The 26,269-nt window shown below is 39.5% G+C and overlaps 2 protein-coding genes and 1 non-coding gene across 3 annotated transcripts in view; 2 read left to right on the top strand and 1 right to left on the bottom strand.

Annotated features, from left to right (window-relative positions):
• The window catches only part of LOC140231183 (integrin alpha-6-like), a 44,749-nt gene extending 24,484 nt beyond the window's left edge, over positions 1–20,265 (bottom strand). Inside the window, exons 1-9 of the mRNA XM_072311330.1 lie at positions 20,072–20,265; positions 13,231–13,368; positions 7,751–7,805; positions 7,027–7,227; positions 6,711–6,796; positions 5,684–5,760; positions 4,275–4,485; positions 3,013–3,118; positions 1,166–1,268 (exon numbers count right to left, since the gene is read on the bottom strand). Of these exons, the coding sequence (XP_072167431.1) occupies positions 1,166–1,268; positions 3,013–3,118; positions 4,275–4,485; positions 5,684–5,760; positions 6,711–6,796; positions 7,027–7,227; positions 7,751–7,805; positions 13,231–13,368; positions 20,072–20,265 (1,171 nt within the window). The remainder of the gene's footprint in view (positions 1–1,165; positions 1,269–3,012; positions 3,119–4,274; positions 4,486–5,683; positions 5,761–6,710; positions 6,797–7,026; positions 7,228–7,750; positions 7,806–13,230; positions 13,369–20,071) is intronic.
• Positions 1–26,269, top strand: part of LOC140231283 (dolichyl-diphosphooligosaccharide--protein glycosyltransferase subunit KCP2-like) — a 175,773-nt gene that overhangs the window by 9,716 nt on the left and 139,788 nt on the right. The window lies entirely within an intron of this gene.
• Trnav-aac (transfer RNA valine (anticodon AAC)) lies at positions 24,463–24,535 on the top strand. The gene has a single exon. It is a non-coding gene; the product is annotated as a tRNA-Val (tRNA).

The raw sequence follows: 26,269 nt of genomic DNA, 5'->3' as shown, positions 1-26,269 counted from the left end.
CTGGAAGAACATATATAATTGTTACAGATGGATGAACCCTCCCCTCCTCTCATGCTTTTGTTTTTGTTTTTGCTGTTATTGTTGTTGTTGTTGAGTGGTTGCAAATTCTCATGTGAGACTGCAGTGAGTCAAAGGTCAGGTGAGGGCTGAAATATGTTCAAATTCATAAGAAAGAGGAAAAACAGAACAGTGCAAACATGATTATAATCGGATGAGAAATAAGGAAGTTACGACATTCTGATTTTTTTTTTTTGTGTGTGTGTGTGTGTTGGAAAACACTTCTTGACCAAACGTTATGAATATTCTCATCAGCAAATTGGTGATGTTATGCACTCACAGTTTCTTATTCATTTCTTATCCAGAAATAGCAAAAATGTTTTTATTTTAGATGTATAATATAAAACTTGCCATACAACCACCCAAAATAAAGAAGAACAACTGTTACCTCTGATACATTTTGGTATGGGAATATATGCTTTTACTTATATTAGCCAAACATAAAAAAAAAATACAAAATTGGAAGTTAGTATTTCTAACATACATGAAAACTTGTGAAGGTATGACACCATCATCTCGCTCATTTAAATATTCATAAAGGAATGGCCAAGAAATGGTTGCCGGAAAAAAAAATGAAACTGCAAAATGTCATATCTTCCTTATTTCTTGGCCTATTTTTGTAATTTTTGGAACGTTTTGTAGGGCATTTTACTATTTCTTTTGGAGTTTATTTACATTTTGGGTGGATTCCCTCTATAACTGCATGTATACTCAATATATTTTTCTGTCTGAATTTGGCAGCTTGTGAATTTCAAATTTGTGACTGTGACTAAACCAGATCATTTAATATCTTGCTTATTCAACAACAGATGGTGATCATATTGTGTTTATATGAAGGATGTACCCTAAATTGCTTGTATTTTCCGTTATGGAAAAAAGTACGTCTTACATGCAAGACTCTACAGCATGCACAGAGCCCCGTTTTATCAAGAGATAATAATATCCGATTTTAAATTTCCTTACTGCACAAGCTGCCATAGACTTATCATAGAAATCAACTATGTAATCAATTACAACTCTTCAAAAAACAGGGTCCTGGTATATCGATCAGCTGTTTTGATGCGTCATAAAACTAGAATTAAGAGTGGGCAGCATGTTATCTTCCTACCTTGCATACCATCCAGGTTTATATCCCCGATGTTTGCAACAACTTGACCAAACAAGGAGTCCCTCCATCCCGTCAGTTTGATTGGCTCCACATCAAATGTCCCCTGCAGCAACATAAGAAGGGTATAGAAATTTGGCACTGCTGGACCAGTAGTAAATTTGTGTTTCATTCCTTTTTAATATTTGACCCATTCCTAGACTATGTGGAGAAAGTTCCACTAAATGAAGCGGTGAAACAAAAGCTTAATTGTTATATTAAGTGATTTGGCTGAAGGATGAGAAATTTGATATTGTTTTAAATATGAAAAGGCTTGCTTTCTTCATAATCTCTCGTCGAAATTTCAGAGCCAAAGAATGATTCCAATATTATGACCAGGTTTCTTTATGTCTGTGGAAATACAGTGGGACAAACTGCAAATCGTTAGAAAGCTGAGTCCGAAAAAAAAGGTAATAAAAAAATCAGAAAATAGAAAACTCTCAGCATCTCGAGATGGCTGGCAAAAAGTTACATGTATTCCTGTATTTTGCCATTTATTCCATACCAAATACCAGCATGCCATAAACTAGATCAATTTCAATTTCATTTTCAATTTATTTCCACATTTCTCGATGGAAAAAAAATACATCAAATATAACAAAATTAAATGATATACATGATATCCAGCTAGGAGACATACATAGAATACTGCAAATATATAAAACATGTAGTGGCCAATTTATGAAAGTTAGATTCTGAGAATAAATGCTGAAGAAATATGAAGGAACCTACTTCAAAGCGAGCTTGTTGAGCGTATAGGTCCCTGTTAAAATCGTGCTAAAGATTAAGATGAGGAGCACGGGTACAACAAAATGATCGAAACATAAAAAAAAAAAAGAAAATACAAGATACAAATATACATATAATAATGACACCTTTCATTCAAAGGGACATGGGAATGTACTTTCTGTGCATTCTTGTTTTCATTAAAAGTACATGAACAAGATTAAAACTTAGTATTAGGACTAAAAAGGGAAAAAGAGTGACAGATGAGGTATATGAAACCAGATACATAAAAATTTGCAAATAGACAACATGGGGGAATGTGTGTACTATATAGAGTATACAGACACAAAGGCATAGAGTACAGAGAGACGCAGTATCCAATCAATCAATTAAGCCATATTGACACAATGTCGACTTGTCCAAAGAGTGTCATTCTTCCTAACGAGACAAGTTACTCACCCTAAGCACTATATGAATTTGCACCATATCTACAGATATATACTTCTGTACAGAAAGACTGTTTGAAGGGGTTAAACTCTGTCTAATATCTCTCCCTGTATCTCTTCATATATTCACTGGGGAAAATATGGCAATAGTTATGAGTACATATTTCATAATTTATATCTCACAGGAAAGAGTCACTTGTAGCACTTCGCCCTGTATTAGGAAAATGAGGGCAACTACCACATCAAAATCGTCTTGCAGTACCAAAAAGAGGTATGTCTCTGAACGGTAAAAGTTTGCAAACTAGTAACTGTTCGGTTTCGTCAGGGTTTGTAAACACTTGCAATGAAGCATGCACGGCGTCCACTAAGTTTTGCAAACTCTTTCTGCACACATAATGTTAAACGTTTCGAATGATGGAGGTTAACCCTGGGTTTGCAAAAATTGAATCCAAACATCGCGACGTGCGAAGGCATTTGCGACTCGGTGAGATATGCCGGCTTTAAATCCCCCCCCCCCCCATACACACACACACACACATCTTTCAAATACATACATACAAACAGACAGACAGATTGACACACAAACGTACATGCATACACAGGCAAACAGGATAGGCTAGCTGTAGAGTCTGTCCTTACATCATGAGCAACGTTCTTGTAGATGTAGACCCTTCCACCGATTCCTTTTCTATCCTTGGGCTGGCGATGAAAGTACTGGGGGGCACCGACAATCAGGTCATCGTAGCTACACAGACATGAGCAAATGAACAAGAAAATTTGTCTATTTCTTTACAAGGCATGAAAGTCTATCGAAGAGAGGTGAAGACATCTCCTCATTAGGATTTAAGGCTAAGGGCAGATGCAAGATGTACTTTCTAGTCTGAGATATCAGTAAAGAGCCAGGAAAAAGAACTTGTCCAACTGAAAATATAGCCAACGACATAAGAATACAGCGCAAGGATCTGTTGACTGTCACCGAGTGAGTATGATAAAAATACATTATGATCATAATTTCTAAATCCTAAATGCTCTATAATTACTGTGATTCAGGAACAAAGACATAATTATGATACCTCTGTTTACAGTTTGTGAGGTTATATTCTAAATAATCACCTACAAGTACAAAACCTCAGAAGATATAGCTCTCAAACATGGATTTTTTTTTTTTTTTTTGAGCTAAAGCATCATGGAAGGTCTTGTAAAACAGTTGAAGAAAAGTCTTCATTAAAACATGTCCATGAAAGTACATCTGACACATCAACACATTACACAAGAAATCTTCGTCAGGACAAGTAGGAAGAACACGCAAAGCGATCATTTTACTCTTATTAGCTTATGCTAAACAGTTGGGTCGCGGCGCCACTCGGACCTGCTCGCTGGGTCGAAATCAGCCCCCAAATTCTGTGTGGTGTCTTCAAGAAGACACATGAAAAAAAAAAAAAAAAAACGTCCATCATATCCATCACCGGCCTTCTACGATCGTATACGCCATTTATCAAAACTTTGCTTGGGTCAATATTATGCTTTTGGTGAAAGATGATTTAACTCTTCTTTCAAAGAAAAGTGGTTTGGGTACTAAACAGCAGAAAATGGAAATTTGAAAGGAATCAATAAAAAAAAATGAGTATTGAATTCACGAATGTGAATACATTAACATGATGATTAAATTAAGATCGCAAATAATTTGGGGATCCTTATTTTGGCAAAGCGGCAAAGATGTGTTGTGTAACACATGAAGATCATATTCCCACTAGAGTTCATGAATGACATTAGAGTTCATATCCGTTATAACTTTCTCTCCATTGCCTACTTATGGCTGAAGAGATGGAAGTCCACATATAAGCTATAGCACAGAGATTAGCACGGTATTCAGTGACAAAGGGAATACTTAGTACACTGACCCGTCCCCAGTTAGGTCAGCAGCAGCCACATCATAGCCAAAGGATGACGACGGCTTCTCCGCATTGATGCGGTAGAAGAACATCGGGGACATTAGTGACTCGGACATCTTAAAGATGAGAACAGCACCCATAGAATCTGCCCTCGGGGCCCCGGCTATGTAGTACTGGACATCAGACTCATCTGTCAGCTGTGCTGACGCCACAGAAAAGCCTGTCACCAAAAGAGGAAGGAACGGACTCCAATAACTCATTGAGTCCATATGCAGCATCAAAGCCATCATGTTGCACTTGATGACAGAATTGAATAAATATGAATGAAGAATCTGTAGTCCAATGTGTGGATACATTTCTGAGTTATGAACCGAACTGAGACAAAGTAGACATAAAGCCTGTCTTTATCCAGGTCACATTTCATCTTGGAAAATCAAATCATTATCAGTGGAGAATTCAAGTAATCAAATAGGAGGATTTGGTATACGTAAACGAGAATAATATGAAATTAGAACAAAAGGTTCAAGATTAGAAAAAAAGTGATGACCAAAACTGATGAGTCATCCAATTAACAGGTATCCTGCGTAGGTGGCTGTGAAAATACAGACTCTATAAAAAAAGTCATATTCTCCACGTATTTGGACATATACGTCAAAACTTGCATCCTACTCACTCTAATGTATTCTCTTTATTTTGGAGATGAGAACAAACCACGACTTCTTTATTGACATTCTTGAGTCTACAGCAAAGCCATTGACCATTGTAACAGTTTTGTGATACGTACCCCAAGGATCGCAAGTCACAATGACACACTAATGTTCTATCGTTTATTGTAAAATCTCACATAGACCGAAATTCACCATGGATTTTTCTTCTTTTTTCACAAGGGCAGAAGATACCAGCAGTCAGGAGGTGTTGTGAGCCTTATCATGGAGCAGTGTGCATCATGTACATGAGATACTGCTATCAGGGGGTGTTTCATCAACGTTTGTCAGTGCTGACAATTTCAGCAAAATCCTTGGTTTTGATTGGCTGAGATGCTCTGGTTACTGACTGTTACTATGGTGATTCAAGTTGTCAGCGCTGACAAACGTTGATGAAACACCCCCCCCCCCCCACCAGATCTCACTCAAATTTTCATAGATCTATTGCTTTCATTTTTATATTTATCATGGAACATGGGTAGACTCTCCCCTCATGATTCACTTACATGAAGCACATGATATGCTTCTAAAAATAGCTTGAATGCTTGACTAAGATAATCACCAGCTCAAAGCCACTTATAAGTTTTCAGGGGACAGGTTACCGTGACATATTCCAAGCTGCTAACTACATGCTCCCTTCAAGACTTTATGGATACTAGGACTGCCCCGTCCCATTGACTGAGAAAAAAAGCAAACTCTCAAGCTAGAACTTACCCAGGTAGCTATTAATGCTGACACCACTTTTCTGCCTATCTCGAGGACCGACCAAATACCGTAAAGCCTGTCCAGGACTAGCCACCACCAAAATAAAACAATGGGACAATGAAATAAATCTACAATCATTCAAAAAACTTGGTGGAGATCAACAACATACTAGAAAACTGTATACGTGGTTTTAAAAAATGATTTTAAGATACGAGATCCATAATACAACGTGATTTTCCAAATCTGTGGCCTGTAGAATGCCACTTCTACCATTTTTGGATGTCTTTGCACTTTGTCATCTATACATTACAAGCAATAACAAATAAAATAACAACAAAAATAACGATCTTTAACCAGTCAAAAACGGTGTACATTGAATGGTTTTATGAACTTCAGATTTTAGTTGAGTAATCCCACATTATTTTGCTGGAAATACATACAACATTCCCCTTCTATTCTGATTTATTCCTCAATACCGGGAGGTTCTATTATTATAGGTGCCGATTTTACCTCGTAATGACAGGCACCTCGTTGCAAATGTACTACCAAAGAGATCATCTAAATGCATTAATGGCGCCTAAATATTATCCATGTTAAATAATTGACAGTCTTGCAAGTGATATGGGATACAGTATGTATCAAGATTTGAACAGAATTAAGAAAAAAAAAGAAACATTACATCTTCCGTCAATTAAAGATTTACAGATTGCAGGATTGTTGGTATTTGCACAATCACACATTTCACTTTGGCTTTGACCATGTCCTTTTTCGTCCGCTAATACATGCACATGCAATGTTCCATTTAGGTATGTCAAATGGTTCTGAAGTTACGCTGTCCACAAAATCGATTATGGGCGCTCGAACAATCCGAAAATATAATGTCTCTGCATGGTGACCCTACACGACGGAGGCATTAAAGGATTCCAATACAACAGTACATGATTAGACTTGAGTCTTTGGCTCAACTAAATTACACCAATCTTTCAGCTTCTTCGAAGGGTTGTACAAGAACGGAGTGGAAAAATAGTATACTCACACAAGGGCAGTAGCAATACCACCATACCAGTCATCTCTCCCCGGAATACCCATGATATACTCCTGAATAGGAATGTCTGGGGACATCTGTCAAAGATGAAATGTTTTTGTTTGGACAATCACGACAATTGCAGCTTTACTGACAGTTAAACATTTCTGTCTTTGTGATATACAAAGATTTGAGGAAAAATAACTTCTTTGTTCTCTCCCTTTGGCATCCACTTTTATAATTCATGTCTTCTTCCGTTTTCGTAAATTCAGAGTTGTTGTTGTTTTTAATGTAAAGATGGTTCGCAAGCTGTTGTCATACTGGTTACCTTGGTAACAGCAACATCCGTCCCTGCTTGGCAGTACTGGAAGAGGTTAGAACCCAAGTTTTCAGTCCTTCCTTCGCAGGGCACATACCCATTCTTGGTAAATATGTCCTTTTCTAAGTCATTGTTGAGGAAGTAGCATTTTCCAAGACCTTGGACCTCCTCGGTATTTGCAGGGTGTACTTTATACCTATGTGCACACGCCTGGGTTGAACAAACACAACAGATGAAAAAAAACAAAAACAAAAACTCGTCAATTCTAGAAAATCGTGCACATTCTGAAATTTTATGACCCCGATTGAAAAACATCATATAATAACTTCCAGAATGAAAGTATGAACAAGGAAGCTCTTGACAGACGGACAAATTCACAGACGGACTTATGGATGGAGAAATACAGGGATGGACTGATGTATCATGAATGAAGCACAAACATACTCTGGTAAATGTGTTTATAGTACTCATATTGAAAAGAAAAAAACATTTGGGAGGAGCGCGGTTGGTCCGAGTTGTTTTGATTAATGCATATGAGGCTTTTTTTCTCTCATTATCACGCATGGGCACATCAAACACGTATTTTTCGATATATTTCATATATTCTATATTAACTATTATTCTATTTAATTATTCATTTTGATTGATTGATTGATTGATTGATAGATTGATTGATTTATTCATTTATTTATTCATTTACAATGGAAAGTAGTGGGTAGTGAATTCAACATACTACTACTGCACCCCCAGGTCCCTGGCTGGCCACAGACACCCCTAGCCACTGGTCGCTCTTCTTGGGTGTATCATCGCCATCTGTAGGAATGGAAAAAAAATAAAGGTATCATTTTATCAAGGCATAATACAATGCATGATGTATACTCAGGGTGTATAAATTCAAATGAATGATATTTTAAACCTTTACTATATATATACTACTGCTACTGTCAATGGTCCTTCTTGGAAAAATTACATTTATTTGTTTTTTCTTTTGTTTTCCTGAGACGTGATGCGGCCAAATTCGTAAAAATCTCAGACAATCTTAAAGGACAACTCCACCTTCACAGCACTGGCGTAGCCAGGGGGGGGGGGGGCGATGGGGGCGGTCGCCCCCCCCCCCCCCCCCTAAGATTTGGACCGGGGATTTGGGAGGCGGAAAAAAAAATGCGTGTATACTGTTTGCATGCACATGAAGCGGGTCTCCTTTACAACCTTTCATCAAATAAGATATTTTTTTGAATATTTCACTCAAAGTGTGCACCAGATCGTTGAATTTCAATTCAAAATATGCAAAATTTCTCGTGCTTGGGAGGGGGTATCCCCCTCCCAAACCCTCCCCCTCTGTGCCTCTTTCCCTAGCTTAGTACACTTTTTAGATTTACACACACACAAAAAATATGAATAATTCTGAGTGCACATGCAAGACTTATCACTTATATTCCGAAAACTCAAGGTTCCCTCATGTATAAGGGGAATTTTCCCTTTTAATCGACCCTTTCCTCCCTCAGCCCCCCCCCCCCCCCCAATCAGGTTTTTTTTTTTTTCTTTTTTTTTTCTTTTTTTTTGGTGATTTCCCAAATGTTTATTCCATCAATTATGCGTATACGAGATATCTCAATTTCAGGCAAAAGCTCCATCGGAAGGGAAGGGTGGAGATAACACTCGCCCACGCCTTCTCCCTGCTCGCCCGCCCCTCCCCCCCCCCCTTCCGCCATGCATAGAAGTAGACTGTGGCTATACCCAGATCGCTTTATTTCAATTCTAAAAACGCAAAAGCTCCGCGAGCGGGAGGGGGAATCCCCTTCCCCTAAGCTCTACCTCACTAGACTTTATACATACACACAGATGGTGCACATTCGGAATAAGAGCTAAATTCCGTGATTTTAACACTTCGATGAAAAAGTATAATATTGCACCAAAAATTTGCACCAGATCGCTGAATTTCAGGTCTGAAAACGCAAAAACACCTTCGTGTGGGAGGGGATATGCCCCTATCTACAACCTCGTGTGCATGCTTTTTCTGTTTGATTGCTGAACTGCAGATAGCGTTCATGATATTCAGTGTAAGAATTAATACAAGAAGATTATTTAAATGATATACCATTTTATAGGCAAATTGTTCAATAATAATCTACGCTAAAATATACTGCAACCTTAAACAAGTGGGACTGTTTCAACTCGTTGAAACACGCAAAAACATGCATCAAATTGCACCATTTGCAACATCAAAATGCAAAAAGTTCTCACCGTGGGAGGGGGGACACCCCCCTCCCACACCCTCCCCTCCCCCTTCGCTCGCTCCGCTCGCTCGGGTTCAGTCGCGTTCATGATATTCAGTGAAAAGAATTAACACAAGAAGTGTATTTAAATTGTACCATTTGATAGGCAAATTGTTCAATAATAATCTACATCAAAATATACTGCTACCTTAAACAAGTGGGACTGTTTCTCGTCGATAAAACGCGCAAAACATGCATCAAATTGCACCATTTACAACATCAAAATGCAAAAAGTTCTTACCGTGGGAGGGGGGACACCCCCCCCCCCTCCCACACCCTCCCCCTCGCTCGCTCCGCTCGCTCGGGTTCAGTCGCGTTCATGATATTCAGTGAAAAGAATTAATATTGAGATGTGTGTTTAAATTCTACCATTTTATAGGCAAATTGTTAAATAATAATCTACACTAAAATATACTGCTACCTTAAACAAGTAGGACTGTTTCACGTCGATAAAACGAGCAAAAACATGCATCAAATTGCACCATTTGCAACATCAAAATGCAAAGAGTTCTTACCGTGGGAGGGGGGACACCCCCCTCCCACACCCTCCCCTCCCCCTCGCTCGCTCCGCTCGCTCGGGTTCAGTCGCGTTCATGATATTCAGTGAAAAGAATTAACACAAGAAGTGTATTTAAATTGTACCATTTGATAGGCAAATCGTTTATTGTTCAATAATAATCTACACTAAAATATACTGCTACCTTAAACAAGTGGGACTGTTTCACGTCGATAAAACGCGCAATAACATGCATCAAATTGCACCATTTACAACATCAAAATGCAAAAAAGTTCTTACCGTGGGAGGGGGACACCCCCCTCCCACACCCTCCCCTCCCCCCTCTCTCGCTCCGCTCGCTCGGGTTCAGTCGCGTTCATGATATTCAGTGAAAAGAATTAACACAAGAAGTGTATTTAAATTGTACCATTTGATAGGCAAATTGTTCAATAATAATCTACATCAATATATACTGCTACCTTAAACAAGTGGGACTGTTTCTCGTCGATAAAACGCGCAAAACATGCATCAAATTGCACCATTTACAACATCAAAATGCAGAAAGTTCTTACCGTGGGAGGGGGCACACCCCCCTCCCACACCCTCCCCCCTCGCTCGCTCCGCTCGCTCGGGTTCAGTCGCGTTCATGATATTCAGTGAAAAGAATTAACACAAGAAGTGTATTTAAATTGTACCATTTGATAGGCAAATTGTTCAATAATAATCTACATCAAAATATACTGCTACCTTAAACAAGTGGGACTGTTTCTCGTCGATAAAACGCGCAAAACATGCATCAAATTGCACCATTTACAACATCAAAATGCAGAAAGTTCTTACCGTGGGAGGGGGGACACCCCCCTCCCACACCGAACCCCCTCGCTCGCTCCGCTCGCTCGGGTTCAGTCGCGTTCATGATATTCAGTGAAAAGAATTAACACAAGAAGTGTATTTAAATTGTACCATTTGATAGGCAAATTGTTCAATAATAATCTACATCAAAATATACTGCTACCTTAAACAAGTGGGACTGTTTCTCGTCGATAAAACGCGCAAGACATGCATCAAATTGCACCATTTACAACATCAAAATGCAGAAAGTTCTTACCGTGGGAGGGGGACACCCCCCTCCCACACCCTCACCCCTCGCTCGCTCCGCTCGCTCGGATTCAGTCGCGTTCATGATATTCAGTGAAAAGAATTAATATTGAGAAGTGTGTTTAAAGTATACCATTTTATAGGCAAATTGTTCAATAATAATCTACATCAAAATATACTGCTACCTTAAACAAGTGGGACTGTTTCTCGTCGATAAAACGCGCAAAACATGCATCAAATTGCACCATTTACAACATCAAAATGCAAAAAGTTCTTACCGTGGGAGGGGGGACACCCCCCTCCCACACCCTCACCCCTCGCTCGCTCCGCTCGCTCGGATTCAGTCGCGTTCATGATATTCAGTGAAAAGAATTAATATTGAGAAGTGTGTTTAAAGTATACCATTTTATAGGCAAATTGTTCAATAATAATCTACACTAAAATATACTGCTACCTTAAACAAGTGGGACTGTTTCTCGTCGATAAAACGCGCAAAACATGCATCAAATTGCACCATTTACAACATCAAAATGCAAAAAGTTCTTACCGTGGGAGGGGGACACCCCCCTCCCACACCCTCCCCCCCCCCCCCCCTCGCTCGCTCCGCTCGCTCGGGCTCGGTCGCTTCGCTCCCTCCCAGACTAACCGCCCCCCAAGATCAAATCCTGGCTACGCCGTTGCTTCACAGACATGTGAACTGAATGAATGCAGCATTATTAGCAGGAAACATCAGTGAGAGTTTGAAAAATTTATGGATTTTTGAAGTTTCTGATCAGTCACTGCTGGATGAGAACGCTACTACCGCTTGTGATGTCACAATTATGTAGAACAATAACAATTATAACCAGTCGTGATATCCATTATTTTTTCAATCAGCCTTGACCAATAACAAGGTAATGCGCGGGAACCAAATTTGAAATTCTTCGCACGCGTCTGTGAGCAAATAAAGCTAAAATGATAAATAAAGCAAAGTAATATATGCCTTAGTGCCCCCTGTAACAAAATGGGATTCTATAGGGATTTTTCCAGCCAGGTTTGGTGAAATCTGTCATAGATTTTCAAGCGCATGCTGAAAATGTAAGAAAAAAAAATCCGCCTCAACCCCTTCCCCCCTCCCCCTCCCTCTTGGTATCCCCTCATCTTCATAACAAACTTCAAACTACGTCATAAATGTACTTACGATATAGCACTGTATTGGTTCTATCACTTTTGGTTCTGGAGAATTGTTTCTTTTAAAAAAAGATCTCATTAGACGATTAATCTCATTTAAACAAATTACGATGAAATCACCATGAATATGCTATAAGCCAAGCTTGGTGAAAATCCGTTGTGGGGTTTACAAGAAAATGAAAACGGTAAAGTAACCTACTAGGTCACTTTTGATAGGCATGTATCGACACCATCGATATCGGCAGCGTTTGTACAATTTCCCCCAAAATTGAACGTTTGTAAATTTCCCGGCGAGACGTTTTTACATTTCCCGTTGATGAAACTTTAGAGATTGGTACATTATATCCAAGCGATGTTTGTGCATTTCACGGCGCTTGTACAAATCCCGGCTTCATATAGGTCTACCTTTAGACAATTCAGTACTGTGTGTCTCTTACATGGAAAACATGCCAGGCAAGTAAACACTGCATTGTGGGTGAAACATATTGATCCATCATGATTTGATAACTATACTCATTCTCATTGAACTACCATCAAACGAGACACGCCTGCTGCTCTTCATTATGTGACCCTGTATCACAAAACCACCAAAAATTCGCCAGACGTGGATTTGTACTTAAAGGCGAATTCTGAAAGAGCAGACCGTTAGCTTTAAAATGATACATACTTCAGTACAAGGGGACTTTCTAAATAGATCTGAATAATGGAAGATAAGTACACACTCTGGAGAAGTGTGCACTGACAAAAGAGGCTCTGAAGTTTGGGGTTTAGTTGAATGCGTGTATTACACTCCGCAGTGGTCTCTGCAATGAATGAAACTAAGAACAGGATGTAAAGCTCCACGGCAGCCTCTGTGAAGGGATAATCAAACTAAACTGAAAGTTAGCACATCATTAAGTACATTATATTCATGACCGATACTAACTTAACAAAGCAGTATAGCATAATTCTTTCACAAGAATAAAAATTGAAATTGATAAGTGCTTGAAGGGTTTCCAGTGTTCCGAATCCGTGAGAAAGTCTATGTCGGACCGAATCAAAGTTTTCTAAGAAGAAAAAAATGCAAGAAGAAATTTCCGTTCGTTATTTATGATACATTCTCACAAATATACTGCAGAAGCTGTGCTCTTTTAATTACTTCTCAATTTCATGTGACGATCATCATGTTCTTACTTACCAATTATTTCTTCATTTTCATCCAGAGGAAGAAGCGTGCAATCTGAGAAGTTGGATGAAAAGGGGCAACGAAAGACACCGCCTGGTTTTGTAGCATTAATGTCTGTCTGATGAATTGGAGCTCCAACTATAATTCTGCAAGGAGACATAAATGGCATAGACAGGAATATTATAAGTGAAATATTCAAAGGATATGTGATAATAACTGGTTTTTAAAACTTAATATGTGAAAACATAGAGACCTAAACCATGGTGTTTGTGTATTCATGCATGATGAAGGAGCTCACAGCATCAGAGCCCCCTCCCCCATTTCTCTCGCCTTCCCTCCCTCTGATCTTTCCCTTCCTCTACCCCCTCCCCCTCCCTCTTATACCTCGTCTTTTTTCCCCATATTCGCGGTCCTCAAAAACGTCTCTTGTTAAACATTACTGATGTAAATTATCATTGCCCCAACAGAAGAATGTTCTTGCGTATATTATGGTCATGTGCAATATTATGTATGTATGTATGTATGTATGTATGTATGGGGGTGGGTGTATTTGAAGATACATTGTTCATTGTTGGCCGAAAAACAAACTCCCAGGTCCGAATACTTGTCTTTAAGTCACTGCCAGCTCCATCTAAACAAAGCTTTTTGAATTTTTAGAACACAAATTCAACAATCTGGTACACACTTTGGTGGAATATATTTTGAATGTTTTTAATCAAAGAGTAAGGGTATAATATTCAGAGACAATGTGATTGGCTGAAGCGTGGTTTCCATGGTATCTGTCACTTCAATTGATCCGCGTGTCCGTGTTCACGGTGTATTGAGTTTGGAGGTTGACCGAAATGTGGGGGGGGGGGGGGAGAATGGATGTCTTCCTCCCACACGAGGGAGCTTTTGCATTCTCAGATTTGAAATTATACGATTTTGATGCAAGATTCTACTCAAATTCCAAATTGACTGAGGTGCGACAGATAAACTCCTTCCTTGATAAGTACCTCACAATCGACAGTGAACTGAGGGATGTACCTGTAAAGCTCCAAGTGTGGAACAAATCAACACTGAATAATAATCACTGCTGCTGGAAGGTGCAAGATCTAGACCAAGAATCCAGTCACAGCAGGCAAGAAGACTTTTGGCGTATCGTGGTTGAGGAAGCCTTGACGGGGTCATCCCACTAGACCAACACCCACGAGTCATACAGCCCACGAGTTCGACATTGAAAACAGGTCCATAAGTCATACAGCCCATGAGAACGACACTAGACAAATAAAGCCCATGAGTTCGACACTAAGTAAAAACAGCCAATGAGTTCGACAGATACAACACGGGGCTTAATGTGTCGGTCTCGTGGGCCTTGTTAGCTTATTGTCGAACTAATAGGCTGTATGACTTGTGAGCTGTATAACTCTTGGGCTGTATGACTTGTGAGCTGTTTGACTCGTGGGCTGTATGACTCGTGGGTGTCGGTCTCGTGACGTGCACCCGACTTGACTCTCCTCCCCAGTACGAAGGAGGCAGTGAAAATGAACTTGATCACTGTTAACTACGATGCCCTTGAACAACTACATTCAACCACCCTGGTTGATGCTACTGCGACATATGAAGTCTTCTCCTTGTCAACATTTGGCATCCTACCTGGCGAATTGATCGGTCTCTCTGTGGAAAGATGTGAAACCAATTATTGTTCCGCCATCCAGGGCAATCCTTCAAAATCCATGAAGAAAGTAGTAAAGTCAAAACTGGATAAGCTGCAGAGTAAAGGGATAATAGAACAGGTCAATTCTCTTACTGACTGGTTGAATCAACAAACAGTTGCGACTTATAAGGCTGGACGAGTACGACTATATGTCTTGATCCCAGACCACTCAATGAGGCACTCAAAAGGACCATTATCCACTTCCAGTACTTGATGACATCCTGCCCTCATTGCAGCTTCTACATTTTCTGTGTGTGCTATACCCCTAAGATGGATACCTGCACTGTCCACTGGATGATAAAGATCAAGCCAAACAAACTGACTACTTTTGCAAATCCTTTGGGGAGGTATCAGTGGAAGCTGCTGCCATTTGGACTGAATGTGAGCAGCGAAATCTTTCAGAAGCGACTTCACTAAGCTCCAAAGGTACCAGAAAGTTGGAATTGTCCTCGACAAGGAAAAGTGGCAATTCAAAAATAATGAAAGAAATACCCTTCCTTGGGGTACAATGTATCCAACTCAGGATGGAAGGTAGACACCTCTAAGGTTGAGGTCACACCCAGCATGGCTCCTCCCAAGAACAGAGATGATATAAGCAGACTTCGGGGCGTGGTAAATTACCCGGCGAGATACCTGCATTATTTCTCTGATGTGATGTAACCCATCGATGAACTAACGCACGGTGACGTGTCATGGATCTGGGATGCAAATCACCACCACTCCTTCAAGACACTGAAAGAATTCTTAACGCAAGCCCCTATCTTGGTATACTATGACCAAAGCAAACCCTAATTGGTCACATGCACTGATGCTAGAGCTCATGGTATCTCAGCTGCAATGCTCCAAGATGGAAGACCTGTCGTATATATTGTCAGTCGATCGTTCTTTGAGTGATGTGGAAACAAGATACATCACTGTCATAGAGAAAGAGATGCTAGCAATCATATTGCTGTTGAGAAATGGTGCCAATTCACCTTCGGTTGTGAGGTGACGATCTACTGTGATTGCAAGACATTCGAAGGCATTGTTAAGAAGCCTCTTGGTAGAGTTCCGAAGAGACTACGAGGTATGTTCCTGCGTGTCCTGGCCTACGACATCACTCTCAAATACTTGAAAGGGAAATACAATCTACTGGCTGACCCTCTTAGCTGCTCTTGTCCATACCATTTGAAGGAGGACAAGAAGAATTTGAAGTGGTGAACTTGCTTCATCATTGACAATTCCAGAAGACAATCACAATGTCCCCGGTTGCCAAGTTTGTGTCCCGGATCACGAACGTGGCGTCTAAAATCGCGAATTTCGCGACCTGGTCGCAAAATTCACGGCGCACATGATCTGTCGTCGAGCGTACTTCAGGGCCACCATATGTTTTCGATGTGGAAAGGAGGGACATTAGAAGAGGGAATGCCCAGTTAGACTGAGAAACAAGAACACGCAGGTACGAAATTTGATAAACAGTATCTCTGTCAGACCCGTTACATTTCACAAAATCGTGTGCAACAAGTGAATCTCGTGCGATTTCAAAACTGTACCGTTTATACTGTCAAACCTAAAAAATCAATCGAGTTTCTTGCATTACATTTTTGAATTACATACTTTCGATGAATTTCAATTTGCATGTTAAGATGATGGAGACTTATGTAGATATCTTACAAGGGACTGAAGTGTATATCGTAGTAAAATCATTTTCTGTAAATATCGTTATTATACGCCTGTCATATTAAGGCAGGTAGTTGCGTATCTTTGACAAGATTTCGCGATGATCATTTTTTGTCGGTTTTCCTAAACTTATTTTATGCAAACGAAGAGAAATATGCTAGTTACGTTACCTTCGCGTATTCAATGCAACTGTACAGTTTAACTCTGCCTATCTCCATTTCAGTTTAAGAGTTACTGCAACGCTCTTTTTTGCAACGCCTTTTTCTTTACAAATGTGACGTATTGGAAACGAATTTGATGAATTGCACCGTAATAAATGGTGTATAGTAAATGCTTTCGTGTTGATATCGAATCTGTGATTGTTTTGAACGCCAAATTTTTGTCCAATATGACAACAATCAGTTGTAACGAAATTGACAGCTACTACAAACTGATATAAACTTGTAATTTTCTGTCCATCTCTCTTCCACCTCCCTGGTAAGTCATCACGTATAGGGGAAAGCTCTGCTTGGCAGATACACTTATAGCAGGGAGGTGGAAGAGAGATCTCTCTTCCACCTCCCTGCTTATAGTTACTCTTTTTACCTCTCCCGGGGGGGGGGGGGGGGGGGGGAGGGAGAGAAGGAGTGAGAGGGAGAAAAATAAGCCACAATATATCAAATCTTTTGAAAATCTTTCGTCATCTGATCTTGATGCGTACTAGAATATTCAATGCAATATCATGCGTGTTACATTGCTATTACCAGTCAAACGCTTTTGATCGGGCTAATCCTTCACCTTTTTTCCTCGCATCTCCCCCTCTCTCACAGCACATACAATACACAAGCACACACGCACACACACACACACACACACACACATACACACTGGCATGAGATATCTACAACTAAACCTTTAGTATCTATAATGCCACCACAACAAGCTTTTTGGCTTTTGACATGTTATGCCCACACTGATCCAAATATTTATATCTGTATACATCTATTATACATGTATATATTCATAAATAATATTATATATATATATATATATATATACACTATTGTATATTCTTTTTCTTAACTTTAGAAAGACATTGCTAAATATGAAGAGAAGGTCAAAATAATTTCTGATTTGATCGTAATCTGATGGATGCACTGTCATTACCACATAATATACATACATTGGATTTCTAGTATTCTCTAGGCCTATCACATTATAGAGAGAGAAAAAATATGTACTTGTTAAATCAAGTCTTATATACGGTCACAGGTCATAGCGGCGTCCGGTCTATTTATAGCCTGCTAGGCCGTCCCTGAATTTAGGCATCATCCAACGATTTGGGGAGAAATCTGTAAAATGCCCGAGCGTCGACCTGCCGATTTCCCGTCGGTCACCGGTCGATTTTAGGTTGATGAAATAAAGGGATCTTCTCCGCGCAGGGTCCTGCATCCACCGATCAGTGATGACCCACCGGTAACTGGACGTATACCCACGGTAGCGCGATGATCTCTGCCAGAAATTTCTCACGAGCTCACTGGGTAATAATATACCTGACTATAAAACCCCTTTGCCATCATTAACAACGCTTGTGCTTTGCATCTGAGAGGGCAACGAGGTCTACGAAGCCCCTGATTCTACCTCAACGACTACGACAGCAAGATGCACAAGCCAAACACTTTTGCGAAAACATTAATACACGAAAGCCTTTCAGCGAATCAACAAATTAACTTTCCTTCTACCTTAGTCTTCTCAAAATAGAGCTTAATTCGCCATAAAGATAAAACGCGAAGAACAAGATTTAAGATTTAAACTGCGAACTATATCAACCAAAGTTGTGAAACCAAAGATGGATAAAAGATATAAAATTATATGAAATCAAATAGAAATGAAAGAGAAACCAAGAGGAACAAATTCTGTAATTACTCAAAGATTAGAATATTCCAAAATATCTTTGCTTGCTACTCTATATTTCTATTTCCTATTTAAGTTCAGCAATCTTCAAAATCAATTTAAAATCAACGCCATCTGTTTATTATGATACTTAATATGCTAGCATGGGGGAAAGGTGCAGTAATAAAAAAAAAAAAAGAAAGTACAGATTCGCCTCCTTCAAAATTATGTGTTATTTGGTTGTTTGGCGCAAGACATTGACAGGGTGCTGCGAACTCTCGACCTGGGCAACTAAACCTCGGTGAAGGGCAAACGTACTATGCAAGGAATGAGAGCCTGCAAGTACGGGGCTCTTGCCCAAATGGCCATGATGTGGATTAGTGAGAATATCTTTGATATTTAATGTCCATGCCGACAGACTGTGGTTTCAGATGGAGCAGAAGGAAATTGCTCTTTTTTTTTTTATTAAATCAACTCAATGAAATCCAGTTTCATGTCGTGACAATACAGATCATCCTGATACGACACTTGCTTTTGGAATAACTCTTGTCCATTGCATCTGAGCTAGTAACCTCAACAGCTAGGGAAACTGTAGTTACGTTCAGACGGTGATCCTTAACTTCAAGGATAAGATAACTTCGGAGATAAGTATGGGGCACCAAGTATCGCATGGTCAAGTTTGCCACTTTATGACAATTTTGTGACGAAAATTGTTATTTGGTCAAATAAATTGTCATTTCGTCGACCAAATTGACGCTTTCACTTGTCAATAAAAGAATAAATTGTTACTGTCCTGACTTTAACTATAGTAGTCACCAATACACAAAGTAGTGACTCAACTATAAAGGGAAAGAAGTGGTGATAAGCCACTTTACATTGTGAAGAAACTTTACAAGATTGGAAATGGGTCAAACTCCGGCTGATGATATAAACTTTGTAAATAAGTAATTCATAGGAATACTTTGATTGCTTCATGGTTACATGCAATTAAATGGACCTCTCACTTCTTTTTTTCTCTCTAGACATAACTTTGTATTTTTGCCGGTATGCATGTCTTTATCTTTATTTGCTATCTTATATCATTTATCCTTCGCACAGTCGAATGATATAAAATGCCTATGATATAATTCTGTGTCATACTTTGTTGGAAAAATGAAAATAATTGATTTGAACTGAACTTAATTGAACGTTCTTCTCGAATTGTAGCGTGTGTTTGGTGTGCTTTTATTTTGTTTTGCTATGGTGATTTTTAGGTTTTTTGCACAAACAGTTAATTTTGTTTTTCTTTTCTATCCCTCGGGGTTTTTTTTTTTTGGTTGTTGTTGTATTGGTTTCTAAATTGTATCAATGTTAATGTACATTACATCGATTATCAAAAATTGATCAGACGTCTCGTATTTACACTGCCATCGACTGTTGTCAAAAATGTAAATTGTTTTTGTGGTGTCGAAATATGCCATGCGACTTATGAAAATGAGTACGTTTTGTTTTGATCGACAAAATCTAGAAAAAAAATAGTCATGAATGATTAAAAAGACTCATCCGGAAAGACGGATTTTTCTGTCTAACTAAACAGTTAGGTATCTCTTGACAATCTGACTCTCATCATACTTAGTACTTACAAACTCTCGTCATACGGTGCAACTGGTTTGGCAGCTGTAATTCTATGCTCAGCCACAGAAAATCCGAAATAACTGTCCCGCGGCCCTTCTTTGATGACAGGCAATAGCGGTTCATAGTTGAAACCAAATGTTCTTTCCACAATTGCTTGGAATATGCACAAAAAAGTTGCACAGGCGACCAATAACCTCGCCATTTTTTTTCATCTGTCCGTCGGCACCGCTATACGCACAAGAAATGCATTCAGAGACTGCTCCCACTGGGCCGATTGTAGGTGGTAATGAGCTACTGAATTTCTTCGTCAATGCATATTACGATTGTATATTCAAGTACCGTACCCTTATCTCCACTTGATGATCTATTTATTTCTTGATTGTGCCACCTACTTGTGTCTACTTCTAAGCTGCAAGTCTAGAGTTACATTATCTAGCATAGACTTGTGCTTGTAGGGTAGGGAATCCAATTTGCATGCCTTAAATTAAGAGTTGTATAAATACAGTGGTATGTTGAAGAGAGTATCATTTTAGAAACTCCCATAAAGTATTGAAAGTGGAAGGTAACATTTGGTACATTTTTATTGACCGTTAGATTTTGAATTGAATTTTTTTATATATAGCATGAAGTACAGTTCGGTCGGCGATGCAATCTTCGCCTCCTGTCAATACAGAACTAGTACAGTGCGCTATCTTATCGGTGCATCACACACCAAAGGAGGCAGACGATAGGAGGCGCTGATAACGTTTGCGAGGCAAGGGTTGAGCGCGAGATTCTGAAAAGGGTTACATCCGTGATACGATTAATGTGCGCTTCTATACTCTTTGCGGATCGGAGTAGGCCTACATGGCGTTCGCAGCTTCTATACTACAGTATTTGCGGATGGAGTAGGCCTACGTCATGGCTTTTGCATTACTGATTACCAGAATACCTTCACACACCACGCTCAGCTATTCGACTGTGTGGTCCTTTCTTTTTCTTATGGTACTGGTATTTTTATGCCTCAGCCTCCGCCACGCACGGTGTGTCGCTTGAGGTGAACCCCCCCCCCCCCCCCCGGTCGATATAGCAAAAAGTGCTACAGTGAGCAAAGACTTTATACCAGGAGCCCGAGGTCCGTTTCATGATGTCATTGCGTCACTGAATCTATGGACGGGGCGTCAAACCGTTTTCATTTTAGGTGCAAAACTTGGAGGATACGTGCGAGAAAGCGGATCGACCGAGCGTGGGGGGGGGGGGGGGGGGAGGGTGTGGGGGGATATCCCCTCCTACACCCTCCTCCCGGAAGATTTTTCATTTTCACTCCTGAAATTTAGCGATCTGCTACACACGTTTTGTGAAATATTGTAACTTCCTTTTTTTCCATCAAAAAAGCAAGAAAAAAGAATATTCAGGGAAATGCGAACAAATAATCTCGATTTATCTCTTCTTTTTTTTTTTTTTTTTTTTTTTTTTTTATTGATTTTCAAAAACAAATCATACATAACATTAAAACAATCAAAGCAAAAAAAAATAAAAATAAAAATAAAATTTTTGATTTATCTCTTCTTGTTCCATACAAAGTATTCTGATGGAGGTGGACGGGGGAGTGGTGTGGGTTGTGTGAGCAGGGGCCGCGGAACCGGGGGGCTGGGGGCTGCAGCCCCCCCCCTCCCCTCCCCCCCCCCAAAAAAAAAAAACACTTTTTTTTCGTGAAAAAAAAAAGAGGAAAAATCGGGGGAAAATCAGAATATACTCATAAATTTGAATTTCCAAAGATTCCGCCGTTACACAAAGTTTCCGTCTAAGCACCGGCGTAGCAAAAGGGGGGGGGGGGGGAGCGATGAGGGTGGTCGCCCCCTTAAGATTCTGAATAATTCTGAGTGCACAAGACTTATCACTTACATTCCGAAAAATCAGTAGTTCCCTCATGTACAAGGGGAATATCCTCTTTTAATCAACTCTTTCCTCTCTCAGTTCCCCCGATCAATTTGTTTTGATAATTTCCCACATATTCCATCAAATATGCGTATACGAGATATCTAATTTCAACTTTAAAAAGGCAAAAGCTCCCTCGTATACGCAAACGCAAATTAAGCTCCGTCGAGCGGGAGGGGGCATTCCCCTCCCACACCCTCCCCCTCTACCTCATTAGACTTTGTACATACACACAGATGCGGAATAAGAGCTAAATGCCGTGATTTTGCTATTAACGCTTCCCTGAAAACAACCTAATTATTTCCATTTTTTTTTGGGGGGGGGGGACTTAGAAAAATTTCAAGTATTGCACCAAAAGTTTGCACCAGATCGCTGAATTTCAGGTCTGAAAACCTAAAATCATTTCGTGTGAGAGGAGAAATATCCCTATATATATATATACATATATGTACACCCTCGTGTGCATGCCTTTTCTGTTTGACTGCTTAACAGACAGCGTTCATGAAATTAATTGTTAGAATTAATACAAGAAGTTTATTCAAAAATTAATGCTACCACTTCATAGGCAAATTGTTCAGTAATATTCCACATAAAAATATCCTGCTACCTTAAACAAGTGGGCCCGTTTCAAGTCGATAAAACACGCAAAAACATGCATCAAATTGCAACATTTACAACATCAAAATGCAAAAAGTTCTCACCGAGGGAGGGAGACACCCCCCTCTCACACCCTGCCCCCCTCGCTCGCTCCGCTCGCTCGGGCTCGGTCGCTTCACTCCTTCGCATTGTAACCCCCCCCCCCCCCCCAAGATCCATCCTGGCTACGCCGGTGCGTCTGGGGTGGGGGGGGGGGGGAAGGGGGAGGGGGAGGGGGAGAGGGGTGACCTTGCCACACCCTCCGGTCCCGCAGCCCCCCCCCCCCCCCCCAAACTGAAAAACGTTCCGCGGCCCCTGGTGAGAGTGGGATACCCCTTCCCACAAGACGGATTTTTTTTTTTTAATATTCGAAGTAAAACGATCCGATGCAACTTATTCTATGTTTGTTGGATAGGGTTCTATTTGGAAAGTTGTTTAAGTGTAAGTGCAATCGTAAGTTTATGTGGGAGGGGGACAGAGCAAGGGGAAGGTGTGGAAGTGGGTTATTTCCCTTCTCACACGAGAGGAATTATGCATTTTTAGAACTGAAATTCAACAATCTGGTGCACACTAAGCTTTGGTGAGATATTAGGATTTTGTTTCTATCTAATGTAACAAAAAATATGGGAAATATGAATCGCTCATTTCTCACCTGTAACATGCGCCAATAAAGTGTACGTGGTGGGAGTGGGAGGGGATATATCCTCACTCAACACGGAGCTTTTTCATCTTTAGAACTGAAATGAAACCATCTGATCCACAGTTTGTTTGTTTTTTATCATGTTTATATTCGAAATAAAAGTCTATCCCCAAAATGCACTAGGAAGCACAGTCGTCGCAATTCATAAAGATGTGACTTTTTAAACAAAGTTCGGGACCGCAGTGTACCTATAATACTTAAAGTACAATTTACCAGAAAAGGTTTAAAGTAATAAAATCATAAAATAAATTGTTCGAATCAGCAAAATGTTATGGCAAGAAACCTGATCCTGGAATCTTTTTCACGGTGTTAATGGTTATATGCTGATAACAGTTCATTTTGACTGCCATGTTTATAATCATTTCATTATTGGCAGGCTATAGTTTTAACCTCTATTTCCCATGTACAATGTACCTGAAAATTTCACATTTACGTCTAGAATTTGATGATCCAATTACATCTTCCATGAAAAGTAAAATTACGCCCGGGAGAGGGCTTGAAAGAGACTAGTGCCCAGTAATGCTTGCATTGTCTATTTTGTGATTATTCCCTTGAATAATCAGTGTTCAAAGTTCGACGTGTACTCTGCATGTTAAAGGGGTGATTACTATTCATAAGCTGAAGTAGTCAGCAAATGAAGCGTCTTTCCAGATGGAATAGAGGTTATCATGCACTTAATGTCAAACACATGACACTCACAAATGATTATAGAATCGAAATGTTTTATGAATGTTCGAGTGCCATTTTATAATTTTGGTACATGTCTTCAATGATCAAATTTGTGTAAATAGATTGTGTGTATTCTATTATGCAAATTTCGTGAAATTACGCACAGGGCCTTCTGTCATTGTTTTTCCTTGCGTGTTTAAAACCCTTCCCTCTTTCTCGCTTACATGTAAAAGTTGATCCATGTTTGTTAGTACTCAGCTGTATTATATTCTTATGGCTGGTGCGTGGTATTCATGTCTTTTTCAATTTACATGTACTTTGTTTAACTAAAAGATTTTGTTTTTGTTTTTGTTTTTCGTATGTTTTCATCATGTTTTGTGCCACTCATTTGCACTCGTAGAGGGCTCCAATTGAAGTGTTCGCCTAATCCGACAGCCTACGTATGATACAATTACAGCTGACACCATTACCAGATTCGTTTCCGTAGTGTAGTGGTTATCACGTGAGTCTAACACACTCAAGGTCCCCGGTTCGATCCCGGGCGGAAACATGTTATTTTACTGAAGATGCATGGATCTTTGATGTAAATCAACAAAATCCCAGCATGTGGAATTGGCTAGAAATGCAATAATTATCATCCTTTCATGATCCTGCGATTACATCTCTTTATTTGTTGGGTTTTTTTTTTTGTAATTTTATTATTTTTACAAATGTGATATTGGAAAAAAAAATAATTTGAATTGATTTGAATTGTTGTCATTATACATGAAATAAAACAAATAGATTTCTAACGCTATCAAACTATGAGATAAGGCAAGTATTCCTACATCACACCTGCATGCTGTCAAATTTGTTGTACAACAATAATATTCCACCCTGTCCATCCACCTTGTCGGCGTGGTTATCATTATGTCGTTATAAAATGAAGCAGGAATATCTCAGACGGGGTCGCTATTATTCAAGAACAAAAATGTGATGATGCTGGCGTGCAATCAGTCAGTCTATAATTACTTCATAATGTGAATATTTCTCAAATTGCCTTCTTTTTTTTTTTTTAGTTGGTTAAATGTTTCACTCGTTTTCATAACTACATAATGAATATAGGCTTGTCCAACACAAAGCTTATACAGTAATGAAATCTATGTTCATGTTCATACAAAGAATTAGCTTGCTCAGGCCAGCACTCCAGAATGACCCGTCAATTAACCTTTAGGGAGCATCCATTCCATTGTTTTGCATTTGGATGTAGTATCAAACTGTGTTTCTATCATTGCCAAATGTGCCTAGGTGTAAAAAGCTTCAAATGAACACTTTGTTACTCTCAGGGGATGTGCTGGCAAGCACCGTTTATAAGCCTGGGGAAGTTCCATGTAAAATCTTCACGTAAGATAATAAATGCATTTGAAAACCCAGCTAGCGTGCGAAATAATAATATCACAAACAATAATGATCTCATTCTGCTCATGCGCGAAATGGAGCCAGGGATCAGGTGTTAGGGATAGAGAAACAACACTAAACTAATTCAAGCAATCACATGTTTGGGTTCCAAAGTTTACAATGGGATGTCTACATTCTTCTATGGTTTGGAGTCATACTCGGGGTGCTCTTTCTGCAAGACGGTCTTGAGAATAAGAGTTTCATATTTCATTGAATTAGGCCTGCAAGCTGAATTTCATCACAAATTTTGCATAAAAATAGGCACCTTCTAAATTTTGTTTAGAACAGTAAGTTTAGGAACGAATTCAAGTTACAAACATGTAACTCTATATTTACCTCGTAATGTATGGGTCAATGACAAGCAAAAAAAAAAAAAAAGAAAAAAAAAAGAGAAAAGAATAGAAAAAGGAAAAAAAAAAAGGTCCTCACAATTCACTGCTGACACTTCTCTCCTCAGATCCTCTGACAAGCAAAAAAAAAAAAAAAAAAAAAAAAAAAAAAAAAACCGCACAAAAAAAAAACAAAAAACACATTTTAAACAAAAATAAAAAACAACCAACCAATCAACCAACCAACCTAACCAACCAACCAAAAAAAAAAAGAAAAAAAAGACCCAAACAAGCAAACAAACAAACAAACAAAGCAAACAAAGCAAACAAAACAAAAACAAAGAAACATGGGGGGGGGGGGGGTAAACCCCCCAAGCCCCAAAACAGGGGAAAGGAGGTCGAGTCCCTAAATTAAACCCCCTAAATCCGACCCCCCCCCCCCCATCCGCCACTACACATTTCTTTGTGGACATCGGGCTTGACCTGCTCAGTGGGCATCATGCAGCCCCAGAGCCTTC

Source organism: Diadema setosum, chromosome 7, assembly GCF_964275005.1.
Source record: "Diadema setosum chromosome 7, eeDiaSeto1, whole genome shotgun sequence".
In the NCBI taxonomy this organism is placed as follows: Eukaryota; Metazoa; Echinodermata; class Echinoidea; order Diadematoida; family Diadematidae; genus Diadema; species Diadema setosum.
The sequence above is the reverse complement of the archived record's forward strand: the minus strand, read 5'-3'. Positions and strand labels throughout refer to the sequence as shown.